At 26.2% G+C, this 24077-nt stretch overlaps 1 protein-coding gene across 2 annotated transcripts in view; it reads right to left on the bottom strand.

Annotated features, from left to right (window-relative positions):
- LOC134826893 (synaptotagmin-6) overlaps nt 1-23208 on the bottom strand; it is a 40719-nt gene extending 17511 nt beyond the window's left edge. The window contains exons 1-3 of one of the 2 annotated variants that reach the window (XM_063839396.1): nt 23084-23208; nt 11304-11548; nt 11098-11228 (exon numbers count right to left, since the gene is read on the bottom strand). In XM_063839396.1, coding sequence (XP_063695466.1) covers nt 11098-11228; nt 11304-11349 — 177 coding nt within the window. In that variant the 5' untranslated portion in view covers nt 11350-11548; nt 23084-23208. Of the gene's footprint in view, nt 1-11097; nt 11229-11303; nt 11549-22719; nt 22879-23083 lie in introns of those variants that run through there. The other variant, XM_063839395.1, reaches the window with a different exon arrangement.
- Nucleotides 23209-24077: the final 869 nt, after the last annotated feature.

Genomic DNA, 24077 nt, shown 5'->3' on the forward strand with positions numbered 1-24077 from the left:
TAATTTAAAAAAAAATCTGCGGTGAAAATATTTTCATCAAAAAAATAAAATAACAATTATTTCTACATTGTTGCATCTGACCAACCTTGACCAATGATGCTTGCAAATAACAATGTATCAATAAAAACAATGTCTGTTTCTATAACGACCGGGTTTCAAATTGCCTTTTTTTAATAATGCTTCAAGTTTTTTTCTTTTTTTCATTTTTTGAACAATCAATGACCTCAAATTACAATTTATCAAGTGAAATCGATTCAAAATTGTTTTTTTCGCAATAAATGACGGGTGTGTGTCAGTCAATCAAAGTGTATTCAAGTCCGATAATTTGTTCCCTTTTTAATCTTTTGCGACAGAGAAAATCTCTTCCATCAATTCACTTCGTTCTTCGTGACGTTATGTGTGTTGAAAAAAAAAGTTGCGATAAAAACATAAATCAAAAAATACGCGCGCAATGCATGCTTGATTAAACTTTTATTCATTGGGACAAGGATAGATCAATTTTGAGAGGGCGACGGCGCGGCAATCAAACTCTTATCTAACATTTATAACATATTGAAACTTGATTATATTTTTTTTTCATCGTCGTCTTCGTCATATTTGTTGCTTTTCAAATGTAATTTTGTCTTTTTTTCCGAGAAAAAGAGGAATTGTTCGGATTTTTGCGTGTATTTGAGAAGGGGATGATCTAGATTTGTATCGTATGAGGAAAAAATGTGAAACTCATCGTGTTAAGGGCTTTAAGGACCTTTTTTGTGAGGTAAATAAATATTTTATATTATTTTTCTTTTAATTTTTTTTATAAAATTTTATGAAAAAAAATAAAAATGTTATAATTTTTTATCCAAAAATCAATCAATTAATTTAGGTAAAAAATAAAAAGAAATTGCATATTTTACAAAAATTGTAAGAATTTATTTTTTTATAAAATTTTTATAAATGCAAATAAAATATAAAAAACACGAAATTAATAAAAAAAAAGAATTTAATTAAAAAATTTAATTTTTAAATAAAAAATTAAAAAATAATAATTTTTTATTTAAATTTTATTTTTTAAAGAATTTCATTTAATTAATTTTTATGAAATTTTCATAATAAAATCAAATTAAAATCTCTTTTTTTATATGATAAATCATTTTTTCCTCAAAAAATTTTTAGATAATTTTTATTTTTTTTTGATGATCGAAAGGACATCATACTTTCTTACCCTTGATATTTCCTTTTAATTAAACAAAAAATTTAAAAAAATTATTTAAAATTAATTATTATCATATTTATTTTCTTTAAAATAAATAAAAAATATTCAGCTACATCAAGTTTTTAACTTTAATTTTTTTAATTTTATTTTTTGTTATTTTTTAAATTTATTTTTTTTTAATTTTTTTTTTTTTTAATTTTTTTCATATTTTTACAAAATTTTTATTTCTAAAAAAAATAAATTATGATAAAAAAATTGAAATATTGACAACGGTCAAAAACTAATAAAGTTGAATTGAAAGGCTTGATATTTCTCAAAAGAACAATAAATTCAATAAAATTCCTTTTTTTTCTAAAATGACAATCAATCCAGACAAATGTAAAATTTCTTCAATCTGAATGCCGGCTTACAAAAACTACGTTGCAAGAAAAATACGAAAACTGTACTTTTTTCATCGTAAATAAAAACGTAGGTATGTCTCTTTACTACTTTATGCAGTCCAGACAATTTTTTTCACTGTTATTTGCTTTGAAGAGCTTTGCGAAAAAGTAATTTAATCTACTTGTTTCTCGTGAATCGAGCGACTGCAGCTGACATTTTTTTTGTGTCTCTTGAATAGACTTGATTCGTCCAAAAAAGCCAAAGAAAGAACGCAAAACACATGTCCCTGAATTAAAATATTAAAAGATTACCAGTCTCGAGAGTTAATCAAATTTTGACTTTACAAAACGACGAAGAATAAGCCATAAAAATGTCAGACCGCCGTCGTCGGCGTCGTTCTCATGTGTGGGCATACGCGAAAAAAAGGCAAATTTTCATAATGAAATATGAGTTGCTCGCTAGCGTGTGTCGTCCCAATAAATTATTTACAGAAAAGAATGTTTTATTCATGTTTGTGCGAGAAAAAGGACCTGTTGCTACTCATAAATTACCCACACTCGCAACTGCCTTAGATGCCTATTATGATCTATTTACGCAGCAGGAGTCTTTTTTGTCGTGTCACATTACATTTAAATTGAAGTGTATCGATGGAGCTTCGCAAAATCTCCTTAAACAGTAATTGCTTTGTCCACTGATAACATCGTCATAATGACAATAATAATAGTATTAAATGCGATTTATTGCAAACGTATAATTTCCCTTTTGTTTTCGTTTTATTTCTCATGCAAAACATCGTAAAAACGGCAGCGTGTAAATATTTCACATACATTTTAATGGGTGACATTTTATTTCCTTAGGCGCCATGCCAGATGTTTTTTTTGTGCTCGGTGTATGGCGCGGAGATAACATCGACGTGGAATGAGACCGCAATAATAGTGTCGGTGAAATGAAAATAAATTGTTTGCCATGTAGCGCCATGGGTTTTTGAACCAATTATTATATCGTTGTAGCTGCTACCTTTTTATTCAGTAGAAATTATGCTGCAACAATGAACGGCGTTATGAAAAAAAAAGATATTTTCAATCGAAATATTTCCATTGTTCGTTAAGTAGCGGGTGAAAAACCACATCATGTGATTTAATCCCTTTTTGCTGCTAAAACGTTTCCAGGAATTGAAGATTTCGTGCTAATATTTAGAGGTTTCGTGGAAACGGTAATACGCAACTTCGGCAAAATCTATACTATGGAAAATTATTTATCGCGATTTTTTTTTGCAATAATTTTAAAATTTCTTAGAAAAAATATTAAAAAATTAATTTAGAATTTTTTTAAAAAATATTTCATGGATATTATAATTTTTTTGTTAATTTAATTATATTTTGTTAATTTTATGAATTTTCAGTTACCTTAAAAAATAATTTGGTAGTATTTTTTTAACAAATTTCAGTACAAAATTAATATTTCAGAATATATTTTTATTTTTAATTTTATATTTAGATTTTTTTATAATGAAAAAATCAATTTTTAAATTAGATTTTCAATTTTTTTTTATTTAAATAAAATGCTGAAATTATTTTGACTTAAAATTAAATTAAGTTTTAAATTTTTTAATTTAATTAATTATATTAATATTTTATTAATTAATTTATTTATTTTTTTTTATTTAATTTTTGGTTTCCTATAATCTATTATTAGTTTTTATTTATTTATTTTTTTTTTTTTGAAAATATATAGAAAAATTGCAATTTAAGTTTTTGTATTTTTGATTTAAAGATTTTTTGACTTAATTTTTTTTGCTGTGTTTTCATATAATTACTTTTTAAAGTTAACAAAAATTATATATTTTTTTTCCAAAAAATTATACTTTTTAGAAAAAAAAAATAAAATTAATTAAAAAATAAAAATTTTAATTCAATGAATTATTTTGAATTTAATTTTTATAAGAAATTTATTTTTTGCCAACTTTTTATTTTTTTAATCTGAGAAATCGAAATTTTCACAGTTTTTATCTGTTAACGGTGGTTGGTTAGTCAATACACACCAAAGCTTATTTTGCATGAGTAAATCCCTCTGAGACGCCCGAAACATGCAAAATTATGAGAGAGAGAAAAGAACAAAGAACGTATTCACACCTGTTGGTTTCTCGTTGTGCGCACACAAAGGCGAGAGCGACAAAGGAACGAAGAAAGATCAAATACCCAGATTAAGCATTTAATACACAATATTTAGTGATATTGTGGTGAGGGGAACAATAAAGAACGTCATTAAGAAAAATTAATGTGAAATTGGGGGCTTTGTGCAGCGGCGGCATTTACCTCTAATGACTTTCACACAACTTTTTCTTCTCGCAGCGAGTTTTTTGAACCGAAATTTCTCCCCATTGACAAATTGCGGGAAGAGGATTGCAATCGGCTTGACATTAAGTTGAAATACGTGCAACTAACACTCTTTTCTCCTAATTCCAATAGATTTTTCTCTGTGTGCAATATTTGTATTTGCACAAGTAATATAATATAATAAAATCTGAGTTATTCATGTTTACAAAAGACTTGCCAGTGTGCATCATCGTCAGAAAATTTGAATTTTTCTTTTATTCATGATGTTGATGATGACAGCACTTTTGTTGCCCTGCTTGCGAGTCAGTTTGAATTGTGTTGGAGAAACTCATGTAAATTTTCAATCAGTGCAATTCTATTGAAAGTGTGTTGATTTTCAGGGAGACTTTTACAGTCAATGTTACATTGACGGTGCGAAGTGATTGATGAAAATATTTCAAAGGCTTTAATGTGAGAAATTTATCTTGATTTAATGCAAAAAAAAACCTTTTTCATAGTATAAATTTTCATTTCAACAAAAAAAAAAATTAGCAGACATTGAAGGCAAATAAAAAAAACTTTAAACAGAAATATCTCGAGGGATCCCAGTGGGACGAAATAATTTTTTTTATAAGGCACATAGAGATTAAAAATAAAGGCCTTTATTTTTTTCAAATAATTTATTTTTTATTTATTTATTTTTTTTAAGTAAATCAAACTAAATTAAATTAAATTAAATTCGAATTAAATAAATTATAAAATAAATTCAATATAAATTTGATAATTAAATAAAAATAATTAAATATTTTATATTGCCTTTTTTATTTTTCATTTTCAAAAAAAAAAAATAATAATAATAAAAAAATAAAAATGAAATAAAAAAATGCCTGTCAAAATTTTGAGAAATTATTTTTTTTGAAAAGATTTTTTTTTATTTTTTAAAAAATATTTTTTTTAATTTTAAATAATAATTGGTTAACTAATTTAATTTAATTAATTAATAAATAATAATTTTTTAAAAAATTAATAAAAAAATAGAATTAAATTTTTTAAATTATTTTTTTCTTAATAGAAATTTAAATTGACTTTTTTCCTAAATTTTCTAAAATAAAAAATTCAAGATTTCCTTTTTCTTCGAGGAATTTAGTTTTGAACTCAAAGGGCCTAAAAAAGCCATATTGTTCCAAGAACCTTGGAAAATTTTCCAAAAAAAAAAGACAATGCCCTTTTGACCCTTCGCGCCTGTTCAGTCTCAAGAACATCATTAAAAATTAGTTTTTTTTTTGCCTTACGTCAAGGATCGAATCATCCAGAGATTAATTTTTTTTCATGAATAACGGTTTTTACCTTTTTTTTTCATACCATCGAAGGTAATAATTTTTATCTTAAATGTACCCGAAATTTCCTTCGCGCATACAAAATAATAATAAAGACGACTATTGTTGCCGTTAAATTTCAATTAAATTAGCTCATTTATTACGATACATCTACTTAAGTATATTCCTTCAACACCAAGGATGGAACGCCGAAAAAAAGAGAAATCTTTACAAACACACCCAAGCACGCAAAATAAGACGAAATTTTCAGATGAAAATTTAATTATATGTACATTACGTGCGTAAACTGATACTTTTGTACACTATCTCTCCTCTCTGGGTATATATGTATATTTAAAATCGCAGAAAGACATATATCTTATTATTAGACAAGCGTTGATTATATTAATTAGATTTTTGTTATTTAATTTATTGTACGGCACCATCATCATCGCCATTGTCGTCGAAGAGAGAGAGAAAAATTATTTTTTTTTCGCTTTTAATGGTTTGCGGATATTTTTTTATGTTTCCCCCATTTAACTTTTTGATGCACATCATCAGCAAACCAAACAAGCGACGTCGTACGAGCTTACAACATACGTTAAACTTGATTAAAGTTGAATTACGATCGTAATAAATAATATCGAAGAATCTTTGTCGTCACCTCCTGTTGTTGCTCTTCTTGCAAAAATGTCTATAAACACAAATTTAATTTTCATTGAACGACATTGAAAAGTTTTTCCATTACTTTACACACTTTTTTATAATATTTTTTTTTTGCTTGTTTATCTCTACTTTAATATTAGTATATATACTATTATTATGTATAATAATTGTATTTTAACTTTTTTCACTTTTTTTTCTTCGTTCTTCGATGATTAACTGTTGTCCGTTCACACTCATTTATAATACTGAAGTTTTCTAAGTTCGGTGATCAAAAAATGGGCACTCAATATTTTTTTTTTATTATTATTTTTTTTTTAAATAACACACGATTACTAACACTAAATTACATTCGATTTTATTTAATTTTATTTTAGAAAAAAAAAATGTGCGAATATTTATTAATTTTTTACGTTTGATTATTTTTGTGATCCTTTCACTACCGATTCTGCGAGACGAATGAACTGCTCGATGGACGTTGTTTTTCTTTTTCAAATGTTGTGGTACATTATATACAAGACGGGGGGAGAGCGTGCCACGAGAGAAAGTTGAGAGACTGGTTGCGTGCCAGGCGTCCCCATTTCCAATTGTTGAACGTAAGCGGCAGTTCACGAGGAATTGAGATGCGTAACAGGAGCGAAAAAGGTCGAATCCCGTACAAAAAACACGTTTATTCGGGTAAAAATGGAGACGCCTGGTATTTTCAGGTATATTAAAATGTGCTTTATCTCATCTAACCTTGTGCTCCTCCGTAGGTAACACAGCCTGTTGCATGCGCTTGCGTATCATTATTTTTAACGAATCACCATGAAAATATTATTATGTTATTGCATGGGTAAACGTAGTACGTAAAGTAATGGCAGAAAGGAAAGCGAGAATCAAGAATAACATCGGATGCCATATGCTTGTGTTTTTGAGCCATTTATTAGTCGCACGTTGTCTATACAGACGGCAGGCAAGCAAAACATTACATAGTAAGTAGTACGAAAAATTGTATTCGAGATGTTTATGTAAAATGTTGAAAAAAAAGGAAAAGCAACAGGCTCATTTATCTCCCTCGTTTCTTTTTTCTTTGCTCTCTTTTACAATAAAACAAGAACGCAAAGAACATTTTTAAATAATTGGCAAGAAATTCTCTTTTAAATAACGACATGACTGAACCACATTTTTTGAAATAAATAAAAGTTTTTCGGCTGCAACAGGTCCCTGGAAGGAACGGAATGTAAATATTTCACTCTCTCCTTCTCTCTTTCTCTTCTTCACTTCGTCTTCATCATCACAGTTTATGAACACTGAACAAAAGAATGTTCATAACTACTTCGGTCTAGCACTTATATAAAGAAGAAGAAGAAAAAAACGAAGAAGAAGAAGAAGTCAAGGTGTCTGAAGATTGCGTACAAACATTTCAAAGTCACTAAAAATATTTTTTTTATACTTTTCACTTTATGCTATGGAAGTTTTTTCCGGGAAATCGGCTAATTATGTTGAGAAACTCCTATAAAATGATTTAATGCTGTTGGAAACTTTGTTCAAAACAATTTTTCTACTCGAGTAATTAATGCATGAGAATTTTATCCCGTTTTTTTTGCAAATTAATTCCAGGAATCTCGGGACTCTGTTAATTCGGATATGATTAGAAAAAACGGATAGAATAATGAGTTGGGTTTGTGTTGAAAAAAAATAATGATGAACGTACAATTTACACTGCACTATTCATAAAATTAAAGTTCAAATAGAAAAAAATCCTACAACTATGCAATCTGCGCATTTTTTTTTAATTAATAGAATAAAATACGATGAGGTATGCAATGAATTCTACATGCTATTTTCTTGATTTTCCACGAATTTTTGCATGCACAGTTTTAATTTTAATGCTTAAAAACCTTTTAATAGCCAATTATGATACACTACAAAAACTCTTAAAGAGATTCGTGAAGCAGAATTTGAGTTATTTCGTTTCAAAATTTGTATGAACCTTCAGTTTCGAATTAGATTTAAAATTCCATACAAATTTTGTAACGAAATAACTCAAATTCTACTATTTGAATCTCTTTGAAGGTTTTTGCAGTGTGTCAGGTTTATAAATAAGAAGGTTTTAGAGTAGATGATTTACAAAAAATCTCGTTAAAAATTAGAAATATTTTCAAATATTGCATGTAAAATTCATTGCATACCTCATCAAATTTTATTCTATGTATTTTTATTGAAAATCGAGTTAATTTCATAATTTAAAGTTATTTGAAAAAAAAAATCGTCGAGTAAAACGAAGTTTACGGGTAAGTTACTATTATATAATTTTAATTAATTGTTTTAATTTTACAGTCGCTAGTTATTCGACTTGGCACTTTACTTCATAAAAGCTGTTTTTTTCCGTAAGTATTGAAAAGCAAAAGCGTCTCGTATCACAACATTGTCATATTTTTTCAACATCGCTCGTTTCTATGGTATGTATTTATGTATATTATTTTAACAATATAGCTTGTTATCATCACATTTCTCCTTTTTTTGTTTTACGAGTTGTTTTAGAGACAAAGTCGTATAAATTTTGATTTTATGATAATGCGAATATATTTATTTTTATATTTTTTCGAGTAAATATAATTTAAAGTAGCAAACGAAGCAAAAGAACTTTAATGTGAACCAGTGTATTCACCTGAATCACAACAAAAGATGAGTGTTAAGGTTCATAATATGTGTTTGTTTGTTTTTTTTTTATTTTTTGTGTGAAGTATTATATTTCAGGAATTTTTTATAAAAGAGAATAGAAAGTAAAAATGATGTTTAAGAAAAAAATCTTTATATTTGGTAAACATTTTAAATTATTTATATAATATTCTTTATTTATTAACATATTTATTTTCTTTAAAATTATAAGAAATATTTTAAAATAAAAATTTTAATCAACTTTAATTAGTTAAAAGAAAAATGAGTAAAATAAAATTAAAAATTTCCAATTATTTTTAAAATTTTGATTTTTTTTTCATTTAAAATTAATTGTTCAAAATATTTTACAAAAATAAATAATTAATTAGTTGTTGAACAGCTCTATAATCAAAAAATGATATTACTTAAAATTTTTATGAAATATATCTGCACAATAGGATTATGTGACAGTTAATTTTAAATTATTAAAATTTTATAATGAAAATAAACATTTTAATCAATATTTGAAAACCACATGGACTGGAAGCTCTTGTTAGAATGACAATAATAATCTATTTGTTATTTAAAACATTTTATGGAATTATTAAAGCGACTTTTAGTAAAAAAAATGATAAAAATGTTTGAAATTGTTTCAGTTTGTTGACAAAGACGAGAATTTTTCACCATTTGATATAAAGGAGTTTTTTTAAAGGCTTAACAGTTACGAACGTCATCAAAACAGAAGATCAAAAGTATCAATGGTACAATTTTTTCTGTAATAGATACTTTTATCGAGGAATGACATGATAGTTTGCGACAGAATTGACACAAACAGCTCGAGTTTTTGACCGAGTATTGACAAATTTGAGTAAAAATTATCCCTCAACTTGTTAAAAACTCTTGTGTTAAAAAATTTCTTTGTAATGCTTGACTCCAATGCACTTTTTCCACAAAAAACACTCGAAAACAACTTTGACTACGTCAATTTTGACGAATGTTTGAATACATTTTCGAGAATTGGTCCAAAATATTGTCTACTGCCCATCAGTATTTCCGATGAAAATCAATTTTTGGATAGAATTTGTGTGCCTGACTCCTGTAAGCCAAAGCAAACTCAAAAATTAATGAATTCATTGCTGAACGAGATTGGATACGAAAATACGGAATATGGAAAAATGTCATGATACATCGTTACGGTTTGAATATTTGAAAAAAAAATGCAATAATGGTATTGGTAACGATTGTTGCAATCATGGCATTCAGCAGTGCTTATGATCTGATAAAAAATGCAAAAAATGGTGAGTTTAAACGAATTTTTCTGTAAAAGTTGCTTTAATTTTTTTGAAATAAAAAAATGTAACCAAAATTATCGATTTTTGCGAAATTAAATTTTTTTATTTAAAATTAAAAGTTTTTCTTCTTTTTTTTATAAGATAGTCAACAAAATTTAACAAAAAATTGTTTGAAATAAATTTATTTTTTCTTTTCATTTAATTTTTTTTTTCTTTAAAAAAATGAGTTTTATTTCAAAAAATTCTAAAATATGTCAAAAATTTCCAAATTACATTTTTTTTTATTTTGTCCTTATTTTTTTTTTTTTGTGAAAATCATCCTCTCAAAAAATGGAAGAAAAATATATTCGCCTTAATACAAAAACATTCATTTATTTATCTCATGAAACCGCATTGGCGATCGATGAACTTTCGTTTTTTTCCCTGTTTCGCAGTAATTCATCGAATTTTTCTCGTGTGTTTTACATGGAACCGAATTATTATTTACCTCTCAGGTGGATAATTCCATGTTCACAACGAATTCACGTGAGAAATGATATTTGATTGATGCGAACGTTCCCTTTTTACATGCGAAAAAAAAACCCGAAGAAAAGTAATAAAGAAGATAATTACGAGATATTTTATTACTTTAGCCCGAATGTTAGATCAAGTTTTGTGCAAAACTCATCGCCCCTCTGTTTACTTTTGGTACCTTACGTACACAAAAAAGGGTAAAAACACAAGTATCAAGTTTCCCTCTTTCGCATGGTCTCTTGTCAAATGTGGTTTGAAAGGCAAACATTTTACTATACAATGTAATAAAATATGAAAATTATCATTTTTTTGACGAAGACGGTGCTTGACCCAGTTGAACGGTTGACTGAACAAACATTCTTTGTATTTTCCGGTTCCGCAGCAATTTTCAATATTTTTCTATGGAATTGTTTACGAATGCTATAAAACCCACGACAAGGTCAATTTCACGAAAAAAAAGAAGAAAAAATAATGAAAAAAATTAAATCTAATTTTTTTGACAACGTGGCATTGCGTTGGTGTCTAAAATTTTGTAAATATTATTTTTCGGCTTGTTATTGCGCCATAATTGAGTGACAAAACAACTGACAACGAATTACGTGAAAAGCGGAGTAAACAATTATATGTCAACTACTCGCTTGTTCCTCAAAGCTTCTGAAATGATTTTTTATAGCGAATCAACCACTTGTTGCGCGCATGTTTTCCATTTGCCATAAAAAGTTGCTTTCAAAACCCGCCACTAGATGCGTTTTATTCGAATAAATTGAAAAAGAGCTTACCTGTAACAGTTGAACTTTTCTCGCATTTCGTTTCTCTTCGAGCCGGTCCAGTTCCTCCCATTCGGCGCCTTTGCGACGATAAACGTAATACCGGTACACGACAATCATCATGGCAACCATGAGTGCAAGTCCTTCAGGTTAAATTTATTTTATTAATAAAAAAGTTGAATTAAATTTTAATAAAAATCAATTTAATTATTTTTTACCGGTGCCTGTTGCGGCTCCCAATATCGCTGAGCTAATGAAAACCATGTTTTTTTTTGTTTTTTTTTTCAATTAAAAAAGTTGCTTCACTTCATGTAATAATCGTCAATACAAGTTTTTTTCTGTGATTTTCCCTTGCCACCACTTCTTGATGTAATTTCTGCGTGATACGTGATGCTGCGTTGATGTTGATAGTTCGCTGTGATGAGTCAATTTACTTTTTCAATCAATTATTTTCGATCGTTTCCTGTAAAGGATATGGTACAAAGATATAAATAAATTTATATTATACGGTTTTGTAGAGAGTTTGTGTGTTGCAAAAAAGTTGGTTTGAGAGAAAAATGATTTTTTCTTGAAATTTTAAGTAATTTTTTTATTTTGGAACTAAAAAATATGAACTGCAAATACTTAAAAAATGATTTAAACTTTAAAAAAGCATTGATCTCAAAAAAAAATCACTTAATTTTAAAATTTCACTTAAATTTAAAATTTTAAATCAAAATTAAGGGCATAATTTTTTGTAAAAAAAAACAATTTTTCTCAAAAAAATTAATTAATTTAATCTAATTTATTTAATTTATTTTTTTTTTATTAGGTAAATAAAATTTTCGATTTTTTTGAGAACATTTTTTTTTTTCAAAAAATTATGCCGTTTTATTTAAGATTTAAAATTTTAATTTAAAAAATTTGAAACTTTTCCCAAATTTTATATTTTTAATGTGGTTTTTTAATTTTCTTTTCATTCTAAAATAAACAAAAAATCAAAAAAATTTAAAAATTAAAAAAAAAATAATAATTTGTTTTAATTTTTATCAACTTTTGATTAATTCTCAATTTACCAAGCCAATTTTTCACATTAAATTATTTAAAAATTTTTCAGCCCTGCTTTAATTTTTTTGGTGAGTCATAATATTTTTTGAAAATTTTATTTTTTAAGTTTAAGTCAAAGATTTTTTTGCCCATAATTTTTACGTTTTATTATTCGTCAAAATTATTTTTTTTTTTCAAAAACTGCAAAAAAATTACAATCGCGATACAAAAAATTTTCACACTGCAATTTCTTGAGGCTATATTTCGTTGTTGAATCAACACACGCATGATGGCAAAAGTCAATTAGCAAAAACAGCTTGAATAAATTAAATTGTAGGTACAATAAGGCAATAACTGAGACCGGGAGAGTGAGAGAGAACAAAGTAGTTGAAAGCGAGCAAATTTGTCAATAAATGTAAATACTTTGCCGTTAAGAGGATTCCTGGTGAGACGGACTAAGCTGTGGAATACTTAAAAATACCAAAAGTATCAAAGCAAAAGTTCAAGGAGACCGAGGTTACTTGACGACGCAATCTGCCACTGGCCACGTTTCTCTCGATAAGAGAAAAAAACAAACACAATTTCATGCGAAAATGACAACAACGTCATCCTTCAATGCAAATCTACTGAGCAAGAGATTATCTTTGCATTAGGTAATAATAAAATTGTGGATTCAATTGATTTTTTTTCCTTCTGTTTATCATAAATAATCTTGAGATAAACTCGGGAAAATTCCATTTTATTGGCCATGAACATTTTTCTGCAACATTTATCGGATAATCAAATAAAATGTCGTCTATTTGTATGTTAAATGTGTTCAAGGACAGAAAATTTCACAACGATAAACTTTTTAATCGACATACGAGAATTTAAGTCACTTGAACTTTTTGTGGTGCAAAATTGAGATTATGACTCTTCATTAGAACTTTAGAAATTTTTCAAACATTTTTCATACATTGTATATCAAAATGTCATTTGTCAATGTTTTGTGTATTTATCTAAAATGATAAAAGTTTTTCCATGTATCGTCTGGAAACTAAAAAAAAATATTATTACATACATAAAAAAATCTCTTGCATTGTGCAATTGACACAAATGACGCAGGTAATATTTTTTTTTTCTTTTTTTGAATAAAATATCTGGCGGAGACACTTTTATATTTTTCCACTTTATTTTGCATCCTACTTCCATTGATAAGCATAAAATATTTATTCTGGAAAGGTAAATAATCGAATTTTGGTTTTGCAGAAAGTGCGTCGTGCTTGTCGGTATAAAATAACTAATAAAATTAATAAACTTTAATATTTCGTGAAATATTTTGCATTTTGTTATGAGGCATTGTTTCGAGGCGTTTCAAACAAAATTCAGTTGCAAAAATAATTGGAAAAGTTGAGAAAGTTCGTGTGTGACTGAAAGTAAATTTCAATCAAATTTTTAAAAAAATTATTACACAATAACCTGTTAGTGACTTTAATTACTCGGAAAAATTTTTGCTGACATTTGAGCGGATTAAATTGCACACGCACATCTGTCTGGAAATTTTTTTTCAAGAATTTAGTTTCCGTTTTTTTTTTATTTATATTTTTTTTTTGTATAAGCGAATTTATTTAATATTCTTGTTTTTTGTCCCATGAGGCTTTTAATGAGGGAAAAAAATATTTTTTAAATTTTTTAAAATATTACTTATTAAAAAAAATATTTTTAATTTTAAAGTGATTATTTATATTTAATTTATTTTGAATTATATTATCTTCAAATTTGAAAGTCGTTAATGAAGAAAAAAACTTAGAATTAAAATTTTTTAAAATAATAAAAAATAATTTGATCACTTATTTTTAATTAATTTTTTTCATGTAAATTTTAATGAAAAATGTCCTTCAAAAAAAGTTTAGCCCGCTTTTTGTTGATTTTTGTGGAAACAAAATTTTTTTTTTGTTTTTTTTTTTTTGTAATTATTTAAGAATTTTTATCGAAAATACTTAAAAATGTTCCTACTTTATATTCGATTTTTTCCCCTAAAATTTTTCTAGAAAATCGAAGGAGTCGAAAAAAAATAAAAATATTTATTCGCCTTATTTGAAAAATTCCAAAAGAAATTCTTTCCTGGTAGTCTTTTACATAAAAGACGCATTAAATTGTGGCAAAAACATATTTTTTTTGTCATGCTTGTTGACTCGACTGTCAATCACAATTTATTGCTGGCGAAAAAAAAGTCAACATTGATATTATTCAAAAACATCCCATTTTAAAATTCCGGGAAGATTCTTCAATTCAAAATTTACTTTAGCACAAAGTAATTGGAAAAGTTTAATAAGAACGCCGGTATCGGTGGCGGCAGGCAGGTGGCAAAGTTGAATGAATCTCAGCTGAATATTTTATTTGCACAAACACGTTGTCAACACTCGAGATATTTAAATTCATAAAACCTTTTCTTATAACGTTCGGGATTTTTTTTTATTATTTAATAAAACTCGTGGTTTCCGAGAAGTGAATGTAATGGGGACATTTCCTAACAACTTTTCTCCATACATGAGAGGTTGACACTCGAGACGTGTAAAAATGAATAAAACCATCATCATATTTGCACGAACTCGAAGAATAAATTTCTTCTTGTGTAAATTACAAGAGAGAGTGGGAGAGAGAACGAGACACACTTACGACGAAAGTTAGTGAAGTGAGTAAAAGCAGTGCACTCAATGTGGTGTGCGGAGCAGATTTGATTAGGTATTCAAGTTAACAGAATCACAAGACAAATTGACAACAACATGGGTAGAATTAGACACGTATGCGATATTTTTATACCACAAAGTTTGTAAAATGTTAGATGTTGCAGTTTTGATAGATTGAGTGGCTATTAAAGGAAACTGTGATTTAAAAATATTTATTATTATTTTAAATTAAAAAAAAAAATATAAAAAAATAAAATGAATATTATATAAAAATTTAATTAATTAAAATTAAAAAAATTATAAATTAATTAATATTTAAATTAATTTATTAAATTAATTTTATTTAAATTTATTCATCACAATTTATTAATTAATTTCAATTAATTTATTAAAATTAAATTAATTTAAATTTATATTTTTTTTTTAATTTAAATTATTTTTTATTATTTAGGTTTTTATTAAAATTAAAATTATTTACTGTTAAATTATATACCTAAATTATATACCTAATGAAAACTTAATAAGAAATTAAATTATTTAATTAAAATTAATTAAATTAAGAAATTGAAAAATTTATCAAAGTATTATTTTAGAATATTTAAATTAAAAAATTTTTAACTTTAAAAAAATGTTGAAAATCGTTTAATTTATATCAAGAATTTTGTGTAATTTCTTTAAAAATTTATTATAAATTTCTTAATAATAAATTTTTTAATAATTAAATTTAAATTAAATTAATTTTAAAATTCAATTAATTAATTTAAAAATCTTAAAAATATATTTTTTGACCTTTGTGGTAAGAAATAGTTGTAAAATAGTTAAAGATATTTTTTTAAAATTTAATTAAATTAGATTTATAAAATTTGAATTACTTAATTAATTAAAAACAGATCTGATAATTAACAAAAATTAAATTTACTTAAAAAAAACAATAAAAACTTATCAAATTAGAGTGAATTTGATTTATTTTCTCTTGGAAACAAAATTTTATCATCATGAATAACACACAAATTTTCGTGGAATGAATGAAAACCAAACTCATTATTATGAGATTCTGTGAATTTGTGGTTGCTAAGTACAGATTTGAACAATAAAATTCGTTGCATTTATCATTTTATTGTTATCGCTTTGTATTCAGAAATTTTATTTGAGTTCATCGGACAAAATAATCCAATGAATGAAATAAAATTGGCACTTTCATTAAAATTTATGCAATAAAATTCATCCTCAATAAAAGCTTTCTTGAACATTGAACTCTTTCACATTATTTTACTTTTATCACAGAAAATGCAAGAACAAAACCAAGACCTAGTTACAAAAAGTAGAATAAAAAACTATCTCGCTTTTATTTTTTTTTTTCATTTACAAAAAAAAAATGAGAAAATGTAATCTCCTTAATTTTATTACGAAAAGTCACGCGAACTTGGCAGCGCGCAATATTGTCTTATTTTCAATTTCTCGTCATTTATTACGATTTATACGAGTGAAATAATATTATAAATGGCTATCGTGTCCAAGTGTATCAACGTCAAAGCATCACGACGAGTGAAAAATGCTTTTACACGCTCAATTTAGTGCATGAGATACGGACAATCATAAATCTTATCCAATTTTCTTTTATTTATTTTTTTTTCAAAAGTCTGTGTTTAAAAGAGTTTTTTTCAAAGCCGTCTAGTCATCGCCCATTTTTTCTCTTTTATTTTTTTATTTTTACAGATCCCACAATAAAGAAGCAAAAATGCATCATTCTTGGTTTAAATTTGTGAAAAAAAATGAGATCATGTTCCATTTTCGCCACAATATCTGTCCATTTAACGGCATTAAATGACAGAAATTCGAGCCAAGCATTTTCAAGGTTGTTGCTTAACATCCATCGCGTTGCTAACGTAATAATTTATGTAAACGTTTCTTGACTTTCTCGAGCAGCAGGCATTAAATAACACAACAACATCATCCTGCATAGGCAATAATTGCTGTAACGTCATGTCACGTCACGTTTGTCTAAACTTCTGAGTAAACATTTTAAGTAACGTGTAAATGTTGTTCTTCTTCCATTCAGCGCCAAGCACTGCGGAACAAGTTTACATGTTTATTTTGATTGTGAGACAGCCCGTTTTCATTAGTAATTAAATATTGGATTAGGAGACCACAAATTAACTGACGTGACTCAAAAGTTGACTTTTGTGACAATAAAATGGACGGAATCAAGTTTGATTTATTTTCGGAAAAGGTGGAAAAAAATTAACAAAAAAGTGAAATAATATCTTGATTAATTAGGGATTAGAGAGTGATGTTTTACCTTTTTGACATTAATTTTATTCTTTTTTGGAAGAGATTTGGAGTCTAGACGTGTAGCTTTGTACTTTAAATTTTATTATTTTTGTCGAATTAATTATTTATGATGAAAAAATTTTCGAAATTAATTCTCGTTGCTTGAATTTTTGGCCTGATTTTTGATGCGTTTACTCAAACTTAAGCTTAAGTCAAAATATTTTTGAATAATTTTACTCAAACTTAAGCTTAAGTTAAAATATTTTTAATAATTTTACTCAAACTTAAGCTTAAGTCAAAATATTTTAGATAATTTTACTCAAACTTAAGCTTAAGTCAAAATATTTTTGAATAATTTTACTCAAACTTAAGCTTAAGTTGAAATATTTTTAAAAATTTTACTCAAACTTAAGCTTAAGTTGAAATATTTTTGAATAATTTTACTCAAGCTTAAGCTTAAGTTGAAATATTTTTAAAAATTTTACTCAAACTTAAGCTTAAGTTAAAATATTTTTGAATAATTTTACTCAAACTTAAGCTTAAGTTGAAATATTTTTAAAAATTTTCTCAAACTTAAGCTTAAGTTGAAATATTTTAATTTTACTCAAACTTAAGGCTTAAGTCAAAAAATTTTGAATAATTTTACTCAAACTTAAGCTTAAGTTGAAATATTTTTAAAAATTTTCTCAAACTTAAGCTTAAGTTGAAATATTTTTGAATAATTTTACTCAAACTTAAGCTTAAGTTGAAATATTTTGAATAATTTTACTCAAACTTAAGCTTAAGTTAAAATATTTTGATTAATTTTACTCAAACTTAAGGCTTAAGTCAAAATTTATAGATAATTTTACTCAAACTTAAGCTTAAGTTGAAATATTTTTGAATAATTTTACTCAAGCTTAAGCTTAAGTTGAAATATTTTTAAAAATTTTACTCAAACTTAAGCTAAAATATTTTTGAATAATATTACTCAAGCTTTAGCTTAAGTTGAAATATTTCAAAATATTTTAAATAATTTTACGCGGAAACACGTTAGTCCTGTCGAAATTTCAAACCTTTTTCAAGTTGATTAATGCAAATGTCGCTCTTGACTCATCCCAAAAAAACATTTCCACTTCCCTATTCACGAATTTTTACAATGCTTCCAATTAAGAGCATCAATAGATAACGAATTCCATTCGAAAGTTTGTTTTGTAAACAAGTTGAACATAATCACAATAATTAAAATTAACCCAGATTCACTGCCAAACAACTCCCAAATAATTTTTTTCTCGTCAAATTAAGGATTTTTGCCTATTTCAATTATATTTTTTGTGTGTATGCGCGACAAACATGCACAGAGCAAACAACACACACAGCATTTTGTTTACACAGGATATAAGGCGCCTCCATTCATTTATATTTATATTCCATGTATTAAGATCTATATTTTTCCTGTAATACGCAGTTCCTAATGCAAATCTCGGGTAATTGGTTTCTCACAACGACTTTCCTCGTTAAAAGTTTTCTTTTGTCTCGCAACTTGTTGATGCCTTTAAATCAAAATAAATAAAATATGAAGTTCGATGGAGGTTTATGATTTTTTTTATTGAATCCATCGAGAAAAAAAGAAGTAAGCAATGTACCTAATGCATTTGTAGCATATTGGAACTCGTCAACGAGATAATATTAGCAACAAGAAGAAAAGTTAGTACTTAAATGGAATCTGAAAAAAAAGTTTTGTTTGTGGCTGCGTGGGAGTTTGAGATACCTAGGAAATTATTATTAGTTTTCTTGGGTTCTTTTTCGCAGAAAAAATGAGCTAGGAGATGTGTTTTCTCTGCCTATTTAAACAACAAATTGTGTTGTTGTTATGGAGACCCTGGATGATAAAAAAGGAAAATAAATCCAGGAATAGTAATAAAATTTAATGGAAAGTCAAGATATTTTTTTAAATTGAAAAATAATATTTTAATTCTGTGAAAACCAGTCTTTTAAAGTGAAAAAAAATATAAAAGGTGCATTCCATTCTAAAAAATACCAAAATCCCGGATTCACTTTTCTCATAAAACAGTAGTAGAAATAAAAAACTGAATATTTTATCGTGATGTCCATCAAAAAAGAAAAAACTTTTGCTTAGGCGAAATTTTTTTCTCCTTATTTTTAAAAATTTTATGATAGTTTTAAAAAATTTTTATCGCAAAATTTGGGAAAAATTCACGTAGCGAAAAAAAGGTCAAAATTTCAAGTTTTGAATTTTAAAATTTTTGTTCACCAGGATTGTTTGTCGTCTCGAGTACATCAATTTTTACCATGAAACTTATGCTCCCAAACGTACAGTTTGGTCAGCAAGCTCAAAAATGTAATTAATTAAAAATAAAGTTAAATTTATGAAAAAGAAGTGGATTGAATTAAATTAAAATTATACTGAATTTTTATTATTATAAAAAAATAAAATTAATATTAAAAAAAACTAACTAGAAATTAACTAAATTTCTAAAAAAGACTTTATTTTATTTTTGAAAAATTTACAAAAATTAAAAAACCATAATTTTTTATAATTATTAAATAAAAAAAATTAAAATAATTTTAAAAATATTCATTGATTAATTTTAATTTTATTAGATATTATTTTTTTTTTCAATTTTGAAATAAGTATGATTTTACCAAGTTTTTTTTTAAATTTTAATATTTTTAAAGCACTTATATCTCATTCAAAATTTAATTAATTTATTATTTATTTAATTAATATATTTATTTAATTAATTTATTTATTAAATTAATTAAAAATTTATTTAATCAATTTAATTTAATTTATTAGGCTAGATATAAATGAGCCGACAAATATTCGTTATAAATTAATTTTTTAACAAAAATGTTCAATTTTTATACGTTGGATTAAATTATTTATTTAATCCTTGAAGAAATTTAGTCAAACATAAAAAATTAAATTTTTGAATTATTTTTAATTAATTTAATTAATTTTTGTAACGTGATAAGGACAAAAAACTTTCTTGTCCAAGGTAATCCAAACAAAAAAATTTATAAAAGTTTTACGTTTTTTTAATTTCTTTTTTTCATCATTACGTTTTTTATTTAATCTTATTTTTTTATGAAAATTAAAAAATATAAATTAAAAAAAAAAAATATTTAAATTATTTTACATTTCCCGCAGTCACATTCTAATTAAAATTGTCGTTAAAAAACTGACAAAACCAATGTTTTTTGGTTTTCTAAAAATAAAAAAAAACTTTTTCATACACTAATTGCAATCAAATTAAGGTTGCATGAAATCCACACAAAACCCTTTAACTTTCCAAGTGACAACAATTAATAATAACAAGTCCTTGCATTAGTCAAACATTGTCAGAAGCTGTTTTTAAAACTTGTTGAACGTAAACTAAACAATAACATTTAATGCAAATATTATCGGAGACAGCAGTAGCAGGACACCCATTTATCACATAATTGTAATCATAGTCAAGCCAGAAGTAATAATGTCATCATAATATAATGTTATGATCTTTCGCTCCGTCGCCTTGCCTTCCAATAAAACAAGAGAATGTCACAGTGTCAACCAATATCCAATGAGGAAGAAAATACAGTAATTTAGCACTAATGTGTCTGTTGCTTCTCTCCGTTGCTTCTCCGTTTCACGACAACAACAACATTGTCCATTCATCACACAGAGTCAGTGACTCAAAAAAAAAGCGACATACGAGGAGGCAAATTATACACATAATATAATAATAATGAAATCTAACGACGACAACAACAACAACAAAGCCACTCGCACGGGATGACGATAATAATAACATGAAATGAATGCAGCATGAAAATTGTTAATAATTAACTTGAGACGATATTTTTTCTATTCAGGATCGCTTTTTTTTGTGACTTCAATCATCGGAATAATTGAGTTTTTGGTTACACGTGTCGCTAAAATGGCAGACAAATCAAAATTATCTCTGTTGTTGTTGTTGTCGAATTTTCTTATTTTTTCTCTTCGGATGCGAAAATTGAGACATCTCCTCCTACACAAACACACACAAAATAAAGAAGACGTGAGGTCATGTTCTGACAAAATATAAATCTCGATTAAGATGGAGCGACGATAATGTCGTTGCAATGCAATTTTTCTTCGTTGCTCCGTTTTGAAAGCGACCAGAATCGTGGTGGATTTTCAAATGCGCGAAATGATGTATGTTCGATATTTTATGTGTTAAGACAGGTAATGGAGACGATTTGTCGTCGAAACAACAATATTTACGTGTCACGAATCGTAATTTGATTTACAAGGATTTTTTTTTCGTCAAATGGTTGTTTATGGGAATTGATGCCGGTTTGTGTTGTGTGGCGCGTAGTGCCCATCAATCAATTTGATGTTCCAATAACGAGAGTTTTTTTTGCTATTTTTTGAACTTAGTTATTGAAGTAGAAAGGGAAAAATTAAAAGCCTCAATATTGAGACAATTTTTTATCAATTTTGGAAAAAAAATATTAAGAAATTTTTAATAATTTTCTCATTTTTTTTAAATTTAATTAGTAATATAAAAACAATCTTTTACTATTTTTTTTTACTCTAAGGCAAGGGCATTTTCACATTATTTCATTATTTTTTCCGAAAATCACAAGAAGAAATAATGAATAAAAATATTATTATTTGGTGACTTTTTAAGGCCAAAAAAAATTTGAAAAATGTCTTAAAAATATTTAAAATTAAATAAATTTTTTTGGCATTAATTAATTAAATTGTTCTATTATTTTTTAATTTAAAAAATTAAATTATTTCAGAAATTAATTTAACAAAAAAAAAATAATTTTCCGATAATTATTTAAAAATTTTTGGACCAAAATAATTATATTTTTGTATTAAAAAGTTTAAAATAATTGTAAAATTAAAAATTTAACTTTTTTTTGTAAAATTAATTTCTGAAATAAAAAGTTTTAAATTTCTGCTTATTTTTAAAATTAGCAAATAAATATTTTAATTTAAGATTAAAATTCTAAAATATGAAAAAAATAAAATAATAATCGGAATTTTTTAAATTAATTAAAAAATTTTATTACACAAATTAATTTATAAAAAAAAAAAAAATGATTTATTTTAATTTTTACCTCTGAATATTATGAGGTTCAAAATAATATGAAACAATTGTTCAAATTGTAGTTTCCTAATTTATTGTTTAATTAAAAATCAAGTGTAGGAGAAAAGACATGAAAAGATTAATTACCTAGTAGCTATTGTTAATATTTTATTAAAATAAATACTCAAGGTTTGAAAAATTAATTCTGTATTAAATCTCTCTGAAAAAGCTTTCAGCTAAGAAGAACTAAAAACGGAAGAAAACTATCAAAAATTTATTTTTTTTTAAATTTTCTTTCAAATATGGCAACAACTTCAAAGACGCTCGTAATTTCTTAGAAACTTGCACCATCCTTTTATTTATTTTTCTCTGACAAATTACAATGATAGTTCGTCCAGATAGCTAGATCAAGTGAAAAATAACAAAACGCAATACTAAGAAATAAAAAAATAAAAAGAAATTGTTGCAAAGGCGGTGTCAAGGAAGGAAGGAAATGTTTGTACAGTGAGAATTGAACCAGATGTTAAACTATTCAAAACTTTATGAGTTGGATCTTATTATTATTTCACTCGCACAAAGTTTCGTGTCAAACGTCCACTTACTTGAACTCTTCAATTGTTCATATTTTTCTGCTAGTTTTTTTTTCTTTCAAAATGTCTTTGAATTAATATTCTCGAGCCATCATCATAAATAACGTTAATTTTCACTTTTACTGCCTCAGTTATCAAAGGAGCTCATCAACGTTGCAGCGCGAATGAGGTTAATACGATTACAGTTTCTCTTCCTCTTTTTTTTTTGTTGCAATTCTCTGAGGTTAGTTTTTTTTTATTTTTATATTTTTTTGCACTTTTTTTTATTTTAATGAATTATAAATTTTTGCTATTTCATAGAAAAAAGCACTAAAAATTGTATCAAAACTGGATGGTTTCACAAAACGGTCAAACGGTGAATGAATGTAGGACTGACCATATGGCAAGAATGTCGCCTAACAAAATTTTATCGGCAATCTATTACGTGTGTGGGATAGATAAACTTTTCGAATATAAGCGCACACACGGTTATTTGGAATATTTTTTTTTATTTGAATATCTTCTTATCTCTCGGCGATGGAGCCAACGTGAAGCAACATCTGATTCTGCGGAATGCTGTAAACAGACTGAAAAGACATGAATGAAAGGAAATTGTATTTAACAGCTTTTTACGATGTGATCGTTTGGTGGCTGGCGACGAGGCGGGAGGTGGTGCACACGCGTACTACGGCAAAATCGTGTCGCTGTATGGGTCTGTGGCTATATGTTCATGCGATGTGTTTTGATAAGTGCAAGTGATAAGAAAAATAAATATTATTGTTACAAATGATGTACAAAAGGAATGATTGAATTAAGGAATGTTTATGAGGGTGAGAACGATTTTCTCTCTCATTTTCAGGAAAATTTTCTCTCTCTCGAATGTGGCGGGAAATTAAATTTTGAATGAAACGTTAGCCATGTTTAATTTTTCTAGTTTCCAAGAATTATTTTCAATTATAAAAGCAGCAAAAAACGGATTTAGAAAGGTATTGTTTGAAGAACGAGGCAAAACACGTGACCTTTTTTTCTTTGAAATGAGTAAAATAAAACAATTCGTGCATGAAATCGTTGCAACATTCCTGATAACAATGGCTACAAAGGCTTTTAAAGTAGAACAATGTACTTCTTTCATAAGATTTTTTTTTACATTCAAAAGAAATTACATCGTTTTGTAAATAAAATGGTTTGGACTCCGTTTGGACTGAAAACTCACTTGAAGTGGATAAAATAAAAGAGAAAATTTAAGAGATTTCTAGAATTATACTTAGCATACATTTAAATATTTATTCGATAAAGAAAAGAAGAAAAAAATATTTAAATGTGTTTCCTTCTTTAATCTTTGAAATATTTTTTACGTCAAACTATTGAGTAAAATAACTTAATATTTTTAT

This window comes from Culicoides brevitarsis, chromosome 1, assembly GCF_036172545.1.
Source record: "Culicoides brevitarsis isolate CSIRO-B50_1 chromosome 1, AGI_CSIRO_Cbre_v1, whole genome shotgun sequence".
In the NCBI taxonomy this organism is placed as follows: Eukaryota; Metazoa; Arthropoda; class Insecta; order Diptera; family Ceratopogonidae; genus Culicoides; species Culicoides brevitarsis.